The 18,125-nt window shown below is 43.8% G+C and overlaps 3 protein-coding genes across 4 annotated transcripts; all 3 read right to left on the bottom strand.

The window, feature by feature from the left end:
• Positions 1-2,796: 2,796 nt before the first annotated feature.
• Positions 2,797-4,304, bottom strand: LOC100843640 (elicitor-responsive protein 1). 2 transcript variants are annotated; one of them, XM_010234243.3, is made up of 5 exons: positions 4,041-4,304; positions 3,824-3,889; positions 3,475-3,613; positions 3,218-3,356; positions 2,797-3,096 (listed from the first exon to the last, which is right to left on the bottom strand). In XM_010234243.3, the coding sequence occupies exons 1-5, from the start codon at positions 4,105-4,107 to the stop codon at positions 3,043-3,045; spliced, it is 465 nt and encodes a 154-aa protein (XP_010232545.1). In that variant the 5' UTR covers positions 4,108-4,304; the 3' UTR covers positions 2,797-3,042. The 2 variants fall into 2 exon arrangements, with proteins under 2 accessions (XP_010232545.1, XP_003564589.1); XM_003564541.4 differs by having other exon boundaries at positions 3,475-3,616; positions 4,041-4,276.
• A 1,669-nt stretch (positions 4,305-5,973) lies between these two features.
• Positions 5,974-9,622, bottom strand: LOC100843035 (triosephosphate isomerase, cytosolic). The gene is made up of 11 exons (XM_014898654.2): positions 9,349-9,622; positions 9,161-9,236; positions 8,934-9,057; positions 8,745-8,828; positions 8,648-8,670; positions 8,200-8,222; positions 7,664-7,796; positions 7,120-7,214; positions 6,831-6,909; positions 6,629-6,711; positions 5,974-6,391 (listed from the first exon to the last, which is right to left on the bottom strand). The coding sequence occupies exons 1-11, from the start codon at positions 9,388-9,390 to the stop codon at positions 6,338-6,340; spliced, it is 816 nt and encodes a 271-aa protein (XP_014754140.1). The 5' UTR covers positions 9,391-9,622; the 3' UTR covers positions 5,974-6,337.
• Positions 9,623-9,812: 190 nt separating this feature from the next.
• On the bottom strand, positions 9,813-16,585 carry LOC100843336 (transcription factor MYB3R-2). Its single transcript, XM_010234242.3, has 9 exons — positions 16,326-16,585; positions 16,036-16,232; positions 13,863-13,914; positions 13,443-13,500; positions 12,730-12,824; positions 12,534-12,637; positions 12,098-12,226; positions 10,453-11,650; positions 9,813-10,280 (listed from the first exon to the last, which is right to left on the bottom strand). Exons 2-8 carry the CDS (start codon positions 16,194-16,196, stop codon positions 10,537-10,539), a joined length of 1,713 nt encoding a protein of 570 aa, XP_010232544.2. The 5' UTR covers positions 16,197-16,232; positions 16,326-16,585; the 3' UTR covers positions 9,813-10,280; positions 10,453-10,536.
• Positions 16,586-18,125: the final 1,540 nt, after the last annotated feature.

Genomic DNA, 18,125 nt, shown 5'->3' with positions numbered 1-18,125 from the left:
AAAGTGACTACATATAAGTACTGCTAAAAAAATATACACCCTTGCAAAAATAAAAATAAAAATAAAAATGCCTAGCTCTCCTTGGCCGGCGCTTGGCAGTTGGTAGCCAGGGGGGCATCAGAATTCAGATTTCAGGGAAGCCTCTCCCTTCTTCAGTTCGTCATGCATGGAGCTTCCTCACTCGTTCCTGCTTCCTCTTTACTGCAATGCTAGCACATGCAACAGCCATTCTAGGTGGTCTCTGCATGTGTGCATTGGAAACACAGTGTAGATGGTCCCGTGGATCTCGAATTAATTGCGCATGGCGACGCATCCGAGATTGATTGGGCCCCTAGATGAGAGGGTCATGTGCTTCCAGAAGTGAGTGAAGAACCGAAAGAAACCTCGGCCTGGAACCCAACAGGAAGATACTGCAGCTTTGGGTGACACTCATGGAGCTGGGCCACGAAATTTCCTCAACAAACTTCCGAATACGTCTTACAGAAAAGTCGGAATACGACATGAAGTGGTAACGACGGCGTTATTGGTGGAACGTATACACATACAGGCGATCGAGGACCAATGGTTTAATTCATCTGCTGTATGCTGTGCGTAGCAGAGTAGCCGAGTAGGAGGGCGGGAGTGTAATCACACTGGCAAGCTGAATGAATTAACGCGTATCCTGCACAGTTACACTTACACGCAAATGCATACACACCGGGTCGCTTTGATTCGAATAATTTTATACAGACAGTTTTGTCTTCGCGGGAATCGAAAATTTTCCCCGTGATTGCATTTTTTAGTAACTTCCGTGTGATTGCAGGGTTCATCGTTTTCGTTTTTGTCGTGCCATTGAAACGTTGCTTGTGTGGCCCAGACAGTTAGTTACCTTCTCTGTCAAGGCCTAATCATGATGGTAAAGGCAGCCCATAAAAACAAAACATCCATGTGGGCCTTGCGGGGACATAGGATGCTGCTAAAAGCCTAAAAGAAACCCATCCGGTGAACCCGTGGGCCGTGGAGCTATCCGGGCCTGCCTGCGTGGAATTGTGATCTGCTAAACGCAGTTAGTGGCGCATCACGATTAAGGGCCAGACCGTTGTCTAAAAAAAAGATTAAGGGCCGAAGCAAGAAAAAAGAATTTGATGAACAAACGAACAATACTCGCCTCTCTCTCTCTGAAAAAAACGAACAATACCCGGCCATACGGTTTTCCTAAGAGCACGTCTAGCAGTTACCGAACCCGACCGATCCGAGCTAACCGAGTTCGGATCAACCGACCAGAATTCGGTAACGTCGGAGTTTCGGCAGAACAGATACTGCATACGAAAACCGAAAAACACAGAAATTTGAAACTTCACGCGAGATTCATATAAATAGGAGATGATTCTTCGCGATTCACATCGCAGATCATCGAAGTTCGTCATTCGGCCACATACTTAAGTTCTACTACATCTACTAGTTCGACATTTACGAATAGTTAGCTAAATTAGAGGAGCAAACACCCAAAAACAAAATTGCTCCTCACCCCTCGCCGGAATGCTTACTTACTCCTCGTCGTCCGAAAAGACGATAACCGGGGGAGCAGCCGTCACCGGAGGCACGTGAGACGCGTTGAAGAGGTCGAAGGCCTCCGCGAGCATCCTCTCCTCAATGGCGAGGCGGCGCGCATCGTCATCGGCGATGGAGTGCTTCGACGCCTCCTTCGTGCGCTCGATGTCCTCGGGGTCGAACCCTGCCTCTGCAACTTCCTCCTCCCCCTCCTCATCCTCCTCCCCCTTCGCATCCACCTCCCCAACCACAACCGCCGACACCTCCCCGAGTATTTCCATCGACGAATCGCAGGAGGAAGAAGAGGACGGCGAAGCCAACCAGATCCAGTCACTCACCGCTTGGGGTGGACGCCGCTCGAGCTCCCCTCCCCGATGGCGGAGCAGCTAAAGTGGCGGTCCCCATCCACTCTCTGGCAGGCGTTGCTGCCGGGCCACCTCACCCAAATGCGGGCTCCACGATTGCGGCCGACCTCGGACTCGCGTCGCCAGGTTTCTTTCTCGGCGATGGTGACCCGGCCACCGCTAGGGTTGCCGCGGCCGTGGGGACCAGCGGCCAGATGCATGTGGTGAGCAGCGGAGGAGATCGGGGGCCGCATTTTGCCTGGGATGCTCGCCTGAAATGGAGTTGGTTGCGGCGGCGGCGGATGGATTGCGGCGGAGGGGAGTTCGCAGAGCAAACCGAAAAGCCCCCTACGAACCCTACACATACTGCAGGGAAGCGAGGCGATTCGGTGACCCGAATTAGATTTTCGGCAAACTGGCTCAATTCGATATCTGGCTTGGCCCATTTTCGGCCAAAAACTGAAAACCGAGTTCGGTTCGCTAGGGTTCAGCTCAGCTGAACTGGATCGTTCTAAAAAAAAAAAGAAACTGAACCGATGATTGATTCTAAAAAAAAAAACTGAACTGGTGATCAAGGATACAATTTTCCTGTCATGCGCACCGCGCTTAGCGTCATTCTCTCTGGTTTGTTCAGAGACGTCCACGCCCACGGCATGGCTCCTCACGTCCGATTATGCGGCGGGAGCCATGCGCAATGCGGCCTTCGTGCTCGTCATGGCGTCCCGCGGCCAGGTTCAGATTGGCATTTTTCTTTGTCGAGGAGGCGACACGGTGTGCTCCCTTCCTTCTCTGACATTCTCCGGCGAAATACTGCCGACCCGACGAGCGACGCTGCTCCCCCGGGATGAAATCCAGGGACGTCAGTGGCTCAATGCGCCCCTTCTTACGTATACCAAGTTACCAGTCCATCAACAATTCAGCATTCAGCAATGGACAGGTCTATTTGTTGTTTCAAAACAATCGGAATCATAATTAAACGAATCTGACGACGACAAGCTAATTAAGCTGTTCTGACTATACACATCTAAAGATCGAGCTGCAGATGCAAAGTACATACAACTTGGAATCGCATCAATCAGGCAACATCCAGGCTCCACTACTACTACTACCCAAGGACGACGCGACCGGCCGGCTGGGAATCCTTGCTTCCCGTCACATGCATGTTCTTCTACTCGCGATAGCTGTTCGTCCAGCCTCCAACCGCTCCCCCATCTTCTTCGACCTGGCATTGCGCACATAGTATATACAAACGTCAGATCAAAACTCACGTGCCATCAATTAATCAAGGTACCCCGGTACGGAGTACAAAAAGTCACTGGATCGCGAGGTTTCTTTATTAGTACCTTGGCGGCGGTGAACGTGATGCCAAATCTGATCTCGCCGTGGTACGAGTTGTCGGCGGTGACAACGCTGTACTTGGCCGCGTTCAGCTGCGACGTGCCGCGCTCCATGCCTATGCTGATCAGATCGGTCACGTTCACCCTGCGTTACATTACAGAGAGATGCAAGAATTAGACCAAGATAGATATTCCTTTTGCCGGAGTACTTATTTTGCGCTTTTTAAGGTACCGGCTATTGACCGGGTAGGGGCGGAACTCACGATGCTTCGCCGAGGAAGTCGTCGCTGGAGAAGTTGTCGTGGTCCATGATCCGGAAGAAGAGCTTGTGCTGCACGTTGGCCGCGGAGGAGTTGATCTGGAACCTGAACACCTCGTTCCAGGCCGGGTTCCTCCCCTGATCTGCTGCGTTACGGCAAACGGTTCAATTAGGACAGGTCACAACTCACAACTCACAACTAGCTGCATCTGAGCTTGTGGATTTGTTCAAGCCAACGTTGGCTTTGTAATCTCGTTACAAGATCATCATTTGCAGAAAAGGTTTCATATCAGGAAAAATATATATTCTGAAGAGGAACAAAAATCTGGGGAGCCATGGAATCAAGCACTCACCTCGGGCGGTGCTGCTCTTGCGCTCCTGGCTCCGGTACTGCACGATCACATACGGGTCTATCTTCCCTGCACAGGGTAAAAACACGACACGGACAGAATCAATTAATCTCTATCAACCAAACGGACACAAGAACTGACCAAATCGAAGCTAGAACCAAGAACACGCGTTGGTGACTGATTTCCTTCTCGTAATTCGGACGGGAAGGAGGGTGCTCACCTAGGAAATCGCTGCCGGAGAGGCCCTTGGCGTCGACGAGATGCACCTCAAGAACACCCCTCCCCATTACCGTTTCTCGCTCAAGAAACCTGAATAATATCTCCTGTCTTTCCTCTCCCGGACGACTGCTCTGCCTCTTCCTCCCTTTCTCTCTTTCGTCTGGGTCTCTGATCTTTGGCTCTTTGCTCTCGGTTTGCGGTTGGTATTAAGATAGCATAGGTGTTGCGTGCCGGCGTATTTATACGCATTTGGCTGCTTCTGACCAGGCAAAGCTCTGGCGCGGTCGCCGGCGTGAGAAAGCTCGCTCTCCTTTTAAGTCTGTTTGGACCAGTTCAAGGTTCCTTGTTCGTCTCTCCTTCGAACTATATTCCCACATGAAAAAGAAGTTGGAGCCTTCTCCGTTTCTCCGTTTCTTTTAGGTGGTTGTTTCCCTTTTGTTGGCTGTAGCGGCAGGTTTTTGTCCCACGGCAAAATAACCGAGAGTGGATTTCCTGCCGGGTTTAGATCCTGTTCCCCCCACTTTCCCTCTGCTTTTTTCTGTATCGACAAACTATGTTGTTTCCGTTGAATGGCAATGGAAAATGGGGTAGCCCAGGTTGGAAAAAAAAAAGCTGGCACATGGTCTTCCTCGTCAGGAAACTACGTCTGCACTGGCCGTGCTCGTGCAGTTTTCTGCAGTTTTATCGTCTTCCTGGAAACGGGCTTTGGCTTCAACCGTTAACTAACTTTGGAAACGGCTCTAACAACCAGTTGGCCCTCCGCCAGTAGTATACCAGTAGTTTAATGCGCTAGCAAAAGAACACGGTGTGATTCCTCTGAACGTCGCTAGCAGTAGAATTCTGATCGCTTCTGCGCGAGAAAGGACAAACCGAGACACCGCGTGTTCCGTCGTGTACGTGCTTTGTTGGCTTAACAGACGTCCATGAGAATCCTAACGCGGTGAGATGAAAGAAGAAGAAAACGTACATGACCACGGCCGGGGATTCGCGTGGAACGAGCTAGAATGGGTCTCACATCGCATATGCAACCCTGCAAGAGGTGCCGTTTGGCTCTGACCTCAGCCTGGCTGTTCTTACATAAGGTTGGTGACAGTGACACCACATGCGACTAACTAGATAGGCTGAAAGGGATTGTTCATCAAACAGACGAGCCGAAAAGGGGATTCAATCAGGGACAGAACTTAATTACGAACATCGAATAGGAATATGGCATCAATGACAGCACCTTGTGAAGCAATAAGAATCATTGCATGCTTCCAGGTGCAGCGGCTGCTATTTTGTTTGCAACTTGGTTTATACAAAAGGTATAACATTAGTTCGGATGACATTGACGGTCAAAAGACAAACGGCGCGATAAAAATTATCCATTTTTCTCTACAAGGTAGCGCGTACTGAATTTTCCTAAGAAATAAGAAGAAAAAAACCATCTCAGTGTTGCCAAATAAAGCTTGTAGGACGAAAAACGAAACCAGATCAACGCTATGCATACAACATTTTAAGAAACAAATCATGAATACAATCGTAGCTGCAGCTTCTAGATTCCGCAATCAGTGCGATCGCGTATGTGGCCAAATGCGTGCCAAACTCAAGCGACTTTTGAATTTTGCTTGCTTTTACGGGAGGGCCGAGGGGGAGTATTTCCACACGCTGACACGCGCGTGTTTTGTTGGCTAAAAGACGTCCATGAAAATCCCAACCTGGCGAACAAGAAACGTACTTAGACCACAGTCGTGTATGAGTTCTTGCAAAAATCGTAGCTAGACTGGGTCTCATTGTTGATATAAAGGTGCTGTCTGGCTCTGACCTAAACCTGTATGGTCTTACATAAATAGTTCCTGATCCCACATGCAACTAGAGATGCTAAACGTTTTCGCTGACAATGATTTATGACAGTGACATCGAATAGAGGAATAAGGCATCATGACCGTGATCTGTGAAGCAAACAGTTTTCACTGTATCAGGCAAAATGAGACACCTTTCCTATGTTTTTATTGTGCTATTAGCAGGATCCGAACCAATCGGACCCCTTCATAAATTCTAAGGGCACTTCCTTACTTCAAGAAACAAGGCAATAGGTTTGAACTATTATACTATCGACAGACTCCTGCCAATTTGTCGATTTTGTGCACAGGTTGCACCCATAACTTAACCAATTTTCGTTGGAGACAAGAACAGGCAAACATACTCTGTGATAGTACGACATAGCAGTGCACTATAATTAGAACAAGATGGTCAAACATTCTTATAAAGATAAGCATAATTCACTCCTACAAGGCCAGCATCTCAATTCTCAAAAGACTAAGCAGAAGAAGACTTCACGGTGGCAGACTTGACGATGTCCACAAACTCTGGCTGCAGAAACAAAAAGGATAGGTCATGAGCAATATTGTAAATCCTAGCCGCTTGAGATATGTAAGGTAATGTCTCGAATTGACTTCATTTGTATAATCTGTCAGACCGTCATGTCTAGTTAAGTATGGGTTGAGACGAACGTCTATATTTCACACTGTGTACTTTTCTTTCGAGGAAGTACTGGGTATTGTTTTCATGAAGAAGATCTTAAGGGAAATACGAGAACACGAACAAGACCTTCAGTGAAGCTCCTCCAACAAGGAATCCATCAAGATCAGGCTGAGCCGCAAGTTCTTTGCAGTTCGCGCCATTTACAGAGCCTAGAAAGTCATACAAGAAGAATGTGAAGGACCAGGTCTTGTTTAGAGCAGTAGTACAAAGATATTGGCAGTCATAACTGTTAGTTTGCAACTGAACATAAAGGTATCGCAGGTATTACCTCCATAAATAATTCTGATAGATTCAGCAACTGCAGGGGTAACATTAGTGTTGAGCCATTTTCTCAGACCATCATGAACCTAATATCATTTAAGTTTCAGAATGTGAGAATTATAAGAATAGAACATCATTGACAGTAATTTGTCAAGCAAGAGAAAGTATCAGATATACGAAGGCTCAACTTGTCTTACAGGAGTTGGCAAGTCGCGACATGTAAACAAAATGTCTACGGATACGTGTGAAAAAAGTGAAAAAAAAATGGCTTCTTGCTCTTGCTGAAGAAGGTATACCTCTTCTGCTTGAGCAGGAGATGCAACTTTGCCGGTTCCAATGGCCCAAACTGATTCATATGCCAGCATAACGTTTGTCCAGTCTGATACTTTTTCTGAAATAGGTGAAAAGAGAAGGTTTTCGTTGCAATCAATGGCACAAATGCAAAGTGACAGCCACAACAAATGCACAATGCTAAAAATGGATTCAACTAATATTTGTTTCATTGTACACAAACAAGTTAAGAAGTTCTACTAGTTAAGTATTCGTCTACTTGTATGGCTTAAGCTTCAAGTTCAAGTAACAAATCTAGTATTCGCTTAGTAGCTTACTCAGTAATAGCATTTATGAATACTGCAACAAACTACAAATAGTTTTCAGACTTCTATCAGGGTATTTTGTTCTATAATATGCTGCTATACCAATCTTCAACGGAAGAGGCCAAAAGAATGTTAGAATTTATCTTTTTTTTTCTATTCCATGACCAAAACAATAAAACTCCATGGATTAGGGTTAGAAGTTTCGGTATCAAAATCTCATTGAATAACAGCAAGTTAAAGTTACCTGCAATAGCTTTAGTCTGAGCAGCAACAACTTCCATTGTTGTTCCTGCTTCTCTCTGTTCAAGGGTCTCACCAATGCAAGCAATTACCTTGAGTCCTTGGCTGAGTGCGTAAGCAACTTTATCGGCAACAAACTGCAATAAAATAAGAAAACATTTACTAAAACAATTGAAGACTTCCCATGAGGCAATTTGTTTTTTGATATTTAGCAATCTTGATTTCATTTTCTATATAACACATCTTCGTATGCGTCTTTTGTATTAGAAGATGAACGCCAAGATGGCGTTAGTACAAACAAAAGCCAAACATCTACAAAATTGATAGAAAGAAGAAACCAAAACAACAAAGCTACTCTAATGGCGGAGTAGGAGAGAAGCACCAAAGTAAACTAGCAAAAGAAACACAAAAAAGCTCAACGCCTGGAGCATAGGCAGGTTGAGCAAGAGCTAAGAGACATCTTGAAAAACATCTAATTGCAAAAAGGTTCAGAAACTGGTTATAGTTGACAGACTTGCTGGTTTCATGTTACCAGTTTACAGTAAGGTTGTGCACAATTTTTCCTATACAGAAACATGCAATCTCACAATATTACACAATTCTAACTATTGAGTAAACTGCACAATAAAATCAATACCCAATTGGCCAGGTCTAGTTTTGCAATGGCAGAAAGGGGGTTACTGCCTAGCAAAAACCAATATATGGTTCTCCTGTGCTAGTAGCAGCCCACTTTCTTTGGATGTATCTCACCAAAAGCAACTATCCTAGTATTGAACAATAGTTCTCCAAACATAAACCACAAATTTGAAGTAAATTTATTTCAGGGATTAAATAATGCAAGATCTGAAAGTTCCTAATAACGTCGTTCAAAATACCCACGTGCATTGACTTGCATACTGCCAAAACTAATACACCAAACCTACCTAACACCAGGTTCTTACAACATGGGAATGAAAAACACCTGTTCAGTAGACAAATGTACACTAGCGTGGAAATTTCCCTGACAAGGAACTGGACAGCCAAGTCAGTTGATGAACCAACTAACACTAGTTGAACAAACAACGCACAATTTATAAAGCACTCACATCATTTGATCACTGAGCAGCGCTCTACGCTCAGAGTGCCCCAAAATGACCCAAGGCACCTGCAGGTTCACCAGCATCTCAGCACTGCAATGAGAAGATGCCATGTGTCAGAACACTCGCATTGCCAAATAGCTATGCATCAGAACGGAAGGGAAATGACAGGGGGTAGAGTTTGAAGAGCAACTTCACCTGATCTCGCCGGTGAAGGCGTCGCCCTTGCGCACCCAGCAGTTCTGCGCGGCGACAGCGAAGTCGGGCCGCAGCAGCCCCTTCACCTGCTGCAGGAACACGAACGGCGGGCTCACCACCACCTCTGCGTCCAAAACCAAACCCCAGATGAATCATTGCCAAAACCACTCGATCCCAAACGAAAGCAACGACGCCCTCCTCGACCCGAGGGTTCGCTGGCGGGGAGCTCACCGACGGCGCCCTCGGAGCCTCGGCATCGTTGAGGACGGTGACGATCTTCTTCACGTCGTCGCCGGCCCCGTTCTGCACGTAGCGCGGAGATTCACAGATCAGAAACAAATTAACGCTTCGGCGTTTGGAACGGGATCGAAACGACTAATCTTATTAGGCTCGTAGCGAACGTTTGGGAGCTTACGCATTTCCAGTTGCCGCCGACGAAGAACTTCCTGGGAGCCATTGGTCAGTTGGTTCGTGCAGTGAAGCGAGGCTGCTGTTTTTGGTCGCTCCGGTGTTCTCCTGAGGCTCGTTTGTGGCGGGCGGACGGGAAACCGGCGGCCGAAACAGGTGGCTGGCTCAGCTTCTTGGGGCGGAAGAAAGACCCCATCGGTGCTGCGGGCGCCGCGCCTACAGATCGGAACTTCGGAAGCAGGGGGCGCCTACTGCTTGGGCTCAGCCCAGCGGACAACGTAAAGGAAATGGTAGAACGTATTCTTTTTGCATCGCTAAAATTCGAGCTGCTGCACTTCAGTCCAAGCAACTCAAGAGCGGCTTTTACAACCACATGATAATGATACAGTAATAAAACAAGTTTACTCATCTCTTTTGTTTTTTCAAACTTTCATCATTTCAAAGTTCAAACCACTCACAACAGACAGTGCCTCAATCGTCAGATCAAGCCTGATGCTTGTCATATAAAGTTTCTTGACAAACAATGGCCAGATTTTGGCCAGTAAAACAAAGCTTTGTTATTACAGAGAAGAATAGACCTGACATCCCTTCCAATGAGAACACTTTATTCAGCTATGAGTTTCTATTAACGCTATGTTTTATCTTTCTACACAGTTTTGGTGGGCTTCTACAGTCTGACTCCCTATCTGCGAGTACACAAACTGCAACAAGCAAAATGGTCTTCTATAGGTGTCAATAAATTTAGAGGCCGTGTTTGTACATCCTGGTTAAGGGCAACGCATTGATAGCCCTTTTCTCTTCAGTGCTTCGATCCAATTGCGCAAGTCTTTTTCCTCCAAGAGTTGTGTTTGATATCAGTTCTCATCAGAGTCGAGCTCGTCAGTGAGCTTTGAAGGCATTCTTATCAACTGTCATACTTCATCAGATAGACATTAGCTCCTACAAGACAAGGTAGAAAATCAATAGTGCACATATTTGATCATCAAGACATCTAAAGGTCTCAATAATACCAACACAGATTTGGTAAGAACCTAGCGAAGTCTACAAAGTGCATTTATCATTCTCAAAACACATGCATTAACCGCGGTTAAAGATATTTGCAGTAGCATACCTGCACATTACAGGATTAGTTACACCCAAATTGGTCATACATGCCATGTTCTTGGTTAAAGATTCCGGCTCAATAGCATGTCAATTAAGTTTTGTTTCCTTCCATCATTGGAGCATCAGTGAAAGAATTAGTGTTTAGAGAATTCTGGCAAGGGGAGTCTAGAATCTTAGAACCACAAGTACCCAATTCATCTGCTGAAAAATCTAGTTGCTTCTCAACTGTTCTTGTGACAGCCGTTCTCTTTGACCTTATCCGGTATGGAGGTGAAACATCAAAGCTCCTTACAGAAGCCGATAACTGATCAAGAGATCCCAGTGACAAAAATGATGCAGTTTTAAATGACTCTGGGGTATCTGTAGTAGGTCGCTTCCCAGCAGGGGTGTAAAAGCTATCAGTGTTCAATCCACCAAACCTCAAATCGCTGGCAGGTGTTGATTTATCCCGTTTTCTCCGTCTCAAGATTGAAGGAGTACTTGGAAAGCTGTCAGCAGCACTCTTCAATATTGAATCAACACTTAACTGGCTTGATATTGTTCCCTTAGCGGGAGTAGTACAACCATTGGGTGACAGTACCACATCCCTGCAATGTTCAGATGTCTGATGCATAGTATGATGTTCAGAAAAGAGTGGGGAAGTCACAGGGGCTACATCTTCCATGTTAGGAATCTGGTAACAAAGAGGGCCAAGGCTAGACTGCGCCTCATTCTTCAAAGATGGTTCCTCACCTTTGGCTGGTACAGATTCTAGCTGAGTGGTACCAGACTCTGCCAGGGTATCTAGTGTGGAATCAGCCTCAAGTCCCTTCTCATGAACAGAGAGAATTTCCAAGCCCTTTTCACGGACAGAATCACTTTCCAGACCTTGTACTGCTAATGTAACAGCAGAACCATCAACCACTGATGACACTTCATATGAAGTTAGTGGCTGATCAGTTGGTAAAATAGAAAGGGAGAGGAACCCTGAGCAGTCGTTGACATGGTTAAGATTAGAACGCTGAGCTGTTTCAGGTATGTCTTTTGAACTGACGATGGCCACTTTGTTCAGATCGAGATGGCCCTCATTTGCCACCGGCTTCGGTTTATCCTTAAAGTCATTATGACCAACTAGTCTTGGAACCGCCAGAATCTTGCTGGTGCTATAGACGTCTAACTTCTTTCTCACAGAACTATTCCAATGATTCTTTATAGAATTATCAGTCCTGGAAGCAGCAAAATACTATCAGCAGGAATACAGAACCTTGTGAACAGGAAAAGTTAAGGTGAAGTACAGGTGCACATGTCAAAATAAGGGCATAAATCATATACTTATGAAGAAACAATCGGGACTTGATGACCTTGAAAAAGATATGAACAGTTGTAAACATAAATTCAAAATAACACAAACTAAATCAGATCACGCATTCATCAATGGAACATGTGATTATAAACTTATCGCCATTCAAATACAGAACACTTGGAGATAGTTTTATAGTTCAATACAACTTAAATAGTCAACGCAAAAAAACAGTAGGCTAAGTATTGAAATGGTGTGATCATCAAATAATTGAAATAGTGAAATAAAGTTTGTTAATAGCAGCTCAATGCCATTCAATGTCACGCCACTAGGTTTACATAGGACAAACAGGAAGTGAGCAGTTTAGCAGTACCTTCCAGGAAGGACTTTTGCTATTTCTGCCCATTTATTCCCATATGTCTGATGAGCATTAATGAGTGCCCGTTCCTCCTCAGCAGTCCAAGCATCTTTCTTTATGTCTGGATTCAGATGATTATGCCACCTGTTGTATGAAAATTCAGAATCAGCTCCATCCATATCTGTACTAAGCTTACCTCCAAGTCCAATGCAAACACAATTAAACACACTATGAAAAAGTTTCTACAGAATTAGCAGTTCAAATTCAGTAAGAAAATAGAATATTTATGATTATTATAACAAATGCTTAGCCAATCATCTTTTGCAGTTCTTTACATAAGCAGTGCATTTCTTGATTAGCTAATTTGTCAAAAGTTCCCTTGTTTTGGCTTGCATGAAGAAACTAAAATGCATCTCAACAAACCCGAAGAATAAATCAATCACAAGAATACCTCTCTCGACATTGTTTGCCTATACGTCCAGGTAGTGACCTTGCTATTACAGACCATTTTGTTGGCCCATACTCCTTTACAAGTGCAATAATTTTATCATCTTCCTGTAGAAAAGTAACATGAATATAACAGGCATTTCTAAGATAGAACATGCAAAAAAATCTTGTTGAGCAAAGTCAGAAGTGCAGTGACAAACCTCTTGAGTCCAAGGACCTTTGATAAGTTCAGGATTAAGAACCTTTTGCCATCGATGCAAACATTGTACTTCCGTCCTATCCGGAAAGAACTCAGCTGCATAGGTAGATACAGGCACCTCCTGTGAGTTCACAATACTTGTATGTACGGAAGAACATCTAAAGAAGTATGGGACATGCACTCATAAAGTAATACCAACTACCACCCATGAGATAAATGCCATGCTTCAGCATTAAAAAACAGGTCCAACTACAAGAGTACCAATAACTCTTCTTTACTTTCTGCTATCCTTTTTTTCTCAAATGATGTTGACAAATATAAATTAAAGCAATTGGCCCCAAGCCAGTGGAATTAAGTCATTAATAATATGCAAAATTCATTTGCAGATACAGTTCTCAACAAATTCAGCTCCATAATATCATGGACCTTCATCATTTGTAGGATAATAGTGTAGCAACTTTGAGGTATTCTACAGGAACAACAATGTAAACCACGTATTTCAAATTCTCTCAATATGAGCAGTTCTGCAGTCACAGTTCACTTTCATGTGCTTCCTGAATCTTTTAGGTTTATTAATTCCATGTTTGATTTGTGGCATTTAAGACCTAAGATTATTCCAACATCATACTGCTTGGTAGCAAGGAAAAATAGCGGTTTACAAGTGCAAGGGCAATTGAGCATATGAGTTGGTACAGTTGTAGAGAAGAGGCAAACCTATTTTCTTCCAGCTTCTACCCTTGAATGCTTGAACTGCCTTCCGCAATGTTTCATCCTGTAGTCATATATGTTGTTGCCAATTAGCAACAGTCCGCATATGTAGTGGAATCAAAGAGTGAAATTACTTTTGAAATAGGAAGAAAGGAAAAATTTCATGTGAGATAAAAATCAAGTTCTTTAATGGTCAGAGATGAACAACAAGCACGACATTTATGGAAAATTGATAAAAGAAATGTTTACATGGTGGATGATATAACAGCTGCATCGTTCATATTAGATGGATAAATTATATTGCACATTAGCATGTATACACTAATATTAGGTTTGTATCACTTGTACTAGAGTAGTCTCTTTTTTGGTTGAGATTGTACTAGACTAGTCTTGAACTCTTGATAACAGAGGAAGTGGGATAGCTACCTCTTGCGGTGTCCAGCCACCCTTAGCTCTCCTTATGGGCCCACTTGTTCGCCTAATAGAAGTAAGTTTTTTGTCAGCAAAATTACAGTTAGGTATTTCATTAAGGAAAATCATGCTAGGTCTAAAAGTTACTTATGAAGCACAATCTGCAGATATACACTGACATAAGATACCAAAAAAGGTAGTTGTTGCAGAAGGGAACTGGACAACAAAGAATTATTAGCATGAACCTGAAACCACTGGCGGAGCTATGTTAGGGCCAAACTGGGACACACTAAACAAATTTACTGCCAGTCCAATCATGTAAAACGCCCCTGTGGAGCCTTCTATCTTCATAATTTTGCAGGTATTTAATTCTCACACACAATATGGTAAGATAGATTTCGCTTGGATGAACACTCACGTCCTACACAGCACCTTAAGACGCCAGAATCTGCATATTCTGACTGAGGAATGCCCAATAAAGTCTGCAGTATGCTCCAGCTACTAAAGGACATACAGCATCATGCGGACAGATTTCACTCAGGAAAAGATTGTCGATGACCATATTTAATGCCCAGGTGATGCAGGCCAACAAATTTTGTGAAGGTTATCAGTATCAAGCAACAAGTCACCACAACCAACACAAACAGATCCCCTCAGCCACAAAGATCATCTCTAAATTCATACCAAAATGAAATGAAATGTATGTCTTGTATATTTAAACAATAATTACTTCATAGCACCAATTATTACTGAAAAGCGGCTGACCACACTCCATGGTATCCTTCACTACTATAATAAAACTAGGCAAAGACTAGAGATCGGTAGTCTGGTCATAGCATAGGACCAGAAGACAAAAGTGGAAACATAGAAATCAAAATATCGCAACATGCCAACATTGTGTGTCTACATATGCAACATTAAACTTTGATGCCGATACTATTTTCTGATGTATCCACGTAAGAAACTCTCTATGAAGGGAATATTTTTCTATAGGATGGAAAGTTATCCTGCAAAAACCTAGAAAGATGTATGGCATTTCCCATAAGAACACTGCATACTGATAACCATAGTGTTTCTAAAGCACATATCAATCAAGAAATATTTCCAAGACAACAAATTGATTAAACAATATTAACACACCATTGATGAAGAATTTTAAAATGGGACAGAAAAATACTGGTGACTGCAATTACTAAAACCATGACGCTGGTAAAGAAACATAAAATCCAATCCTTATTACTCCCTTCATTTCACAAAGGTTGGCGTATTTCGTTTCGTTAAGACAAGCCTTTGACCAAGAATTACTCTATTAATATGTAAATTATATGATACGGAACCATAATCATTAGCAAGAACTTTTAAAGAATAATCTATTGATATAAATTTCATGTATGAAAAAATACATATCAATAGAGTTTTCATTGGTCAAAGCATTGTCTTAACGAAACAAAATACGCCAACCTTTGTGAAATGGAGGGAGTATGTTGTACAACCGCTGGCGTACCGCAGCACCGTGTTTAACAAAGGCAGCAGTGAACGAAAAAACATCAAAGGTACAACTAAGTTGTATCTCGAACCATAAGTCTGTGACATGAACAATATAAAATTTCCCATCAAAACAACAAACATTGCACAGTACCAGAATTTAACCAACTGACAAATTACATCAATCTACACATTAAAATAACTCAACCTTAATAACAAGAGCATACCAAAAAAGAACATGTTCGCATCGAATTAACCAAAAGAGCATGATCAAACCAAGTTTGAAACAAACGGCACACTGGCATAGAGTTCATGCATAGAGTTCATCAAATCATTAAGAACCCAGAATGCGTCGAGAACCTAATGGATCCCCCAAGAATCTACCCTTTTCACCAAAATAACCATGACATGACTCATGTTCTATTTCTTCTTGACCAAGAAAGCAATCCTCATGGACTTTTTTCTCAAAATTACAACCAAAGCATTCATCTAGTCACGCAATTGTTGCTGATAAAACCACACAGCAACCACCGAATCCACAAAAAGGCCTATTTTTCTCACCACGAACGCCCACCACAAAACCAGGACCACAACCCGAGCAAGCATCATCCAACCCAGGTAAAGCAAACGGTTTACCCAACCGACTGGCCCAGATGGCCAGATCCCTCCAATATGACCAATTAAGTGCAAAGAGCTTCCTTACCTAAGACCGGAGATGGAATTCACCGAGCTAGACACCGGTGGGGACATCCGCGCGAGCCCAACGCCATAGCTGCTCCCGTCCGACACCGACGAGCTCGACGCCGCAAGAGGCTGCCGGTTCTCCACGCAGCCCTCGTGCTCAACCTCCGCCATGGCCCTCATCTACCGCCACAAACACCCCTTCATCACCACGACAACCTAACAAGACAAAACCATCGCCCGACAAAGGAACTTCAGATCAAAAACCCCACGAGAACCACCGCGAACAGATCGAGCCAAAAGCTGCCTTACGAATCTAGCACATCCCAGATCGAGCGATTGGGGGACCGAATCGGGGGTTGGGAGGGTGAATCGATAGGAGGGCTGCCTGGCGGGAGATGGCGCGAAGCGAGTGAGGGAACGGTGGCTCGGAACCCTAGGAGGGTGTAAAAGAGCAAGCTTTTTATCCCCCTTCTCTCTCTGCGGCTTCCGTTGGGTGTCGGGGCAGTTATTGATGGAGAGGAGAGGATGCTTTCAAAAAACCTCGCCCGTTGAAGGATGGGGAAGAGGAAGAAGGGAAGGGGAATAAATTACTAACCGTCTTTTTCCGAATTGGCCCCTGAACTCACTTTATATTATACCCCGTCAGTCTCATATTAAATACCGAAATATCTACACATACTGCTATATATATATATATATATATATAGATACGTCAGATAAATTCGAGTTACTTAATATGATACGAAGGGAGTATAAAGAAAATGGTAGAATTTTTGTGCCTTCTCGACAAATCTAAGGCCTAAGGGTCTCCCAACATGGTATGTCCTCTTCCTTTGACAGCTAACATCTTCATTTACGTTCATATTTTTACAAATTCTCCGTTCCTTCTGTGTTCTCGGCCAATCAGCCACCTTAAATCTAGAGAACGCTGGTGCTACCTGACTTGTTGTCGGTTAACCTCTGGGAGGGCCATCGCCCTTGCTGGCGGTAGTTAGATTTCTTGTGTACTCCTGCCATTCCATAACAATAGTCATAAAAATTTCATTGACCATGTTTATATCGAAAGATCGATATATAATGAAAATATATGTCACAATGGATCTCGTGCTCTTGATTTGGCACTACATATGTTGAATTTTTTGCTATAAACTTGGTCAAATTTAAGGTACTCCCTCCGTCCAACAAAGATGTCTTAAGTTTGTCAAAATTTTGATGTATCTAGATATGACTTAGTGTATAGATGCATTCAAATTTAGTCAAAATTGAGACATACTTTGTTGGACGGAGTGAGTATATGTTTTATATTTTGGAACAAAGGAAGTACTCCCTCCGTTCCATATTAATTGCCGCGGGCTTCCATATCAATTAATATGGACCGAAGGGAGCAGTTTTTCTCACTAATAGTGACATCGGTGGTAATTAACATGTGTTGTACATCACATATCGTTAAAGCGACGTCAAATGTTGAATTTAGCCATATAAATGATATAAGTAGAAAAAAAAAGGGGTTGCCTTTTTCTATTTAAAAGACACTAGTTTGAATTTATTGGATCCGTTAACTTGACATATAAATGATCGAAAAATCTTAACTTGGCATATAAATGATCGTATGGTCATATCTGGCTTACTTCCATATACGGAGTGATGAGTATTAAAAGACATGAACGAATTCTCTATCCTTGCATCCATCAAGGTGTTCTGCTATGTGTGGAAGCCCAAATTTTGAGAAGCTTAGGGTGAAATACAAAAAGAAAGGGCAACACCGAGCCGGAGACCAGGAGGAAACTTGCGCCGGACGGGAGGTGCTGTGACGTGCGTTGACGGCTCCGTTGGCCCTGGGCGGTTCGGGTTCGGGAGAGAGCGAGCGCGTTTGGCCAGCCGTGAACGTCGCCAGTTACCGTTGTGGGTTTGAGCGAGCCCCTAACGGCTCCTCAGATTGGGTGCGCCCAGACGGGGACGAGTAGATTGACTAGCCGCATCCGGCACGGCTCGTGTCGACGATGGGTCGGATGGCCACGGCGAGCTGAACTGAACCTAACATAACGTACACCATAAGATCAACTGGCCCCGGGATATTATGCAGAAATACCGATGCGATGCTACGGTTAA

This window comes from Brachypodium distachyon, chromosome 2 (assembly GCF_000005505.3).
Source record: "Brachypodium distachyon strain Bd21 chromosome 2, Brachypodium_distachyon_v3.0, whole genome shotgun sequence".
Lineage (NCBI taxonomy): Eukaryota > Viridiplantae > Streptophyta > Magnoliopsida > Poales > Poaceae > Brachypodium > Brachypodium distachyon.
Note: the sequence above shows the minus strand (reverse complement) of the source record. Positions and strands in the feature narration are given on the sequence as shown.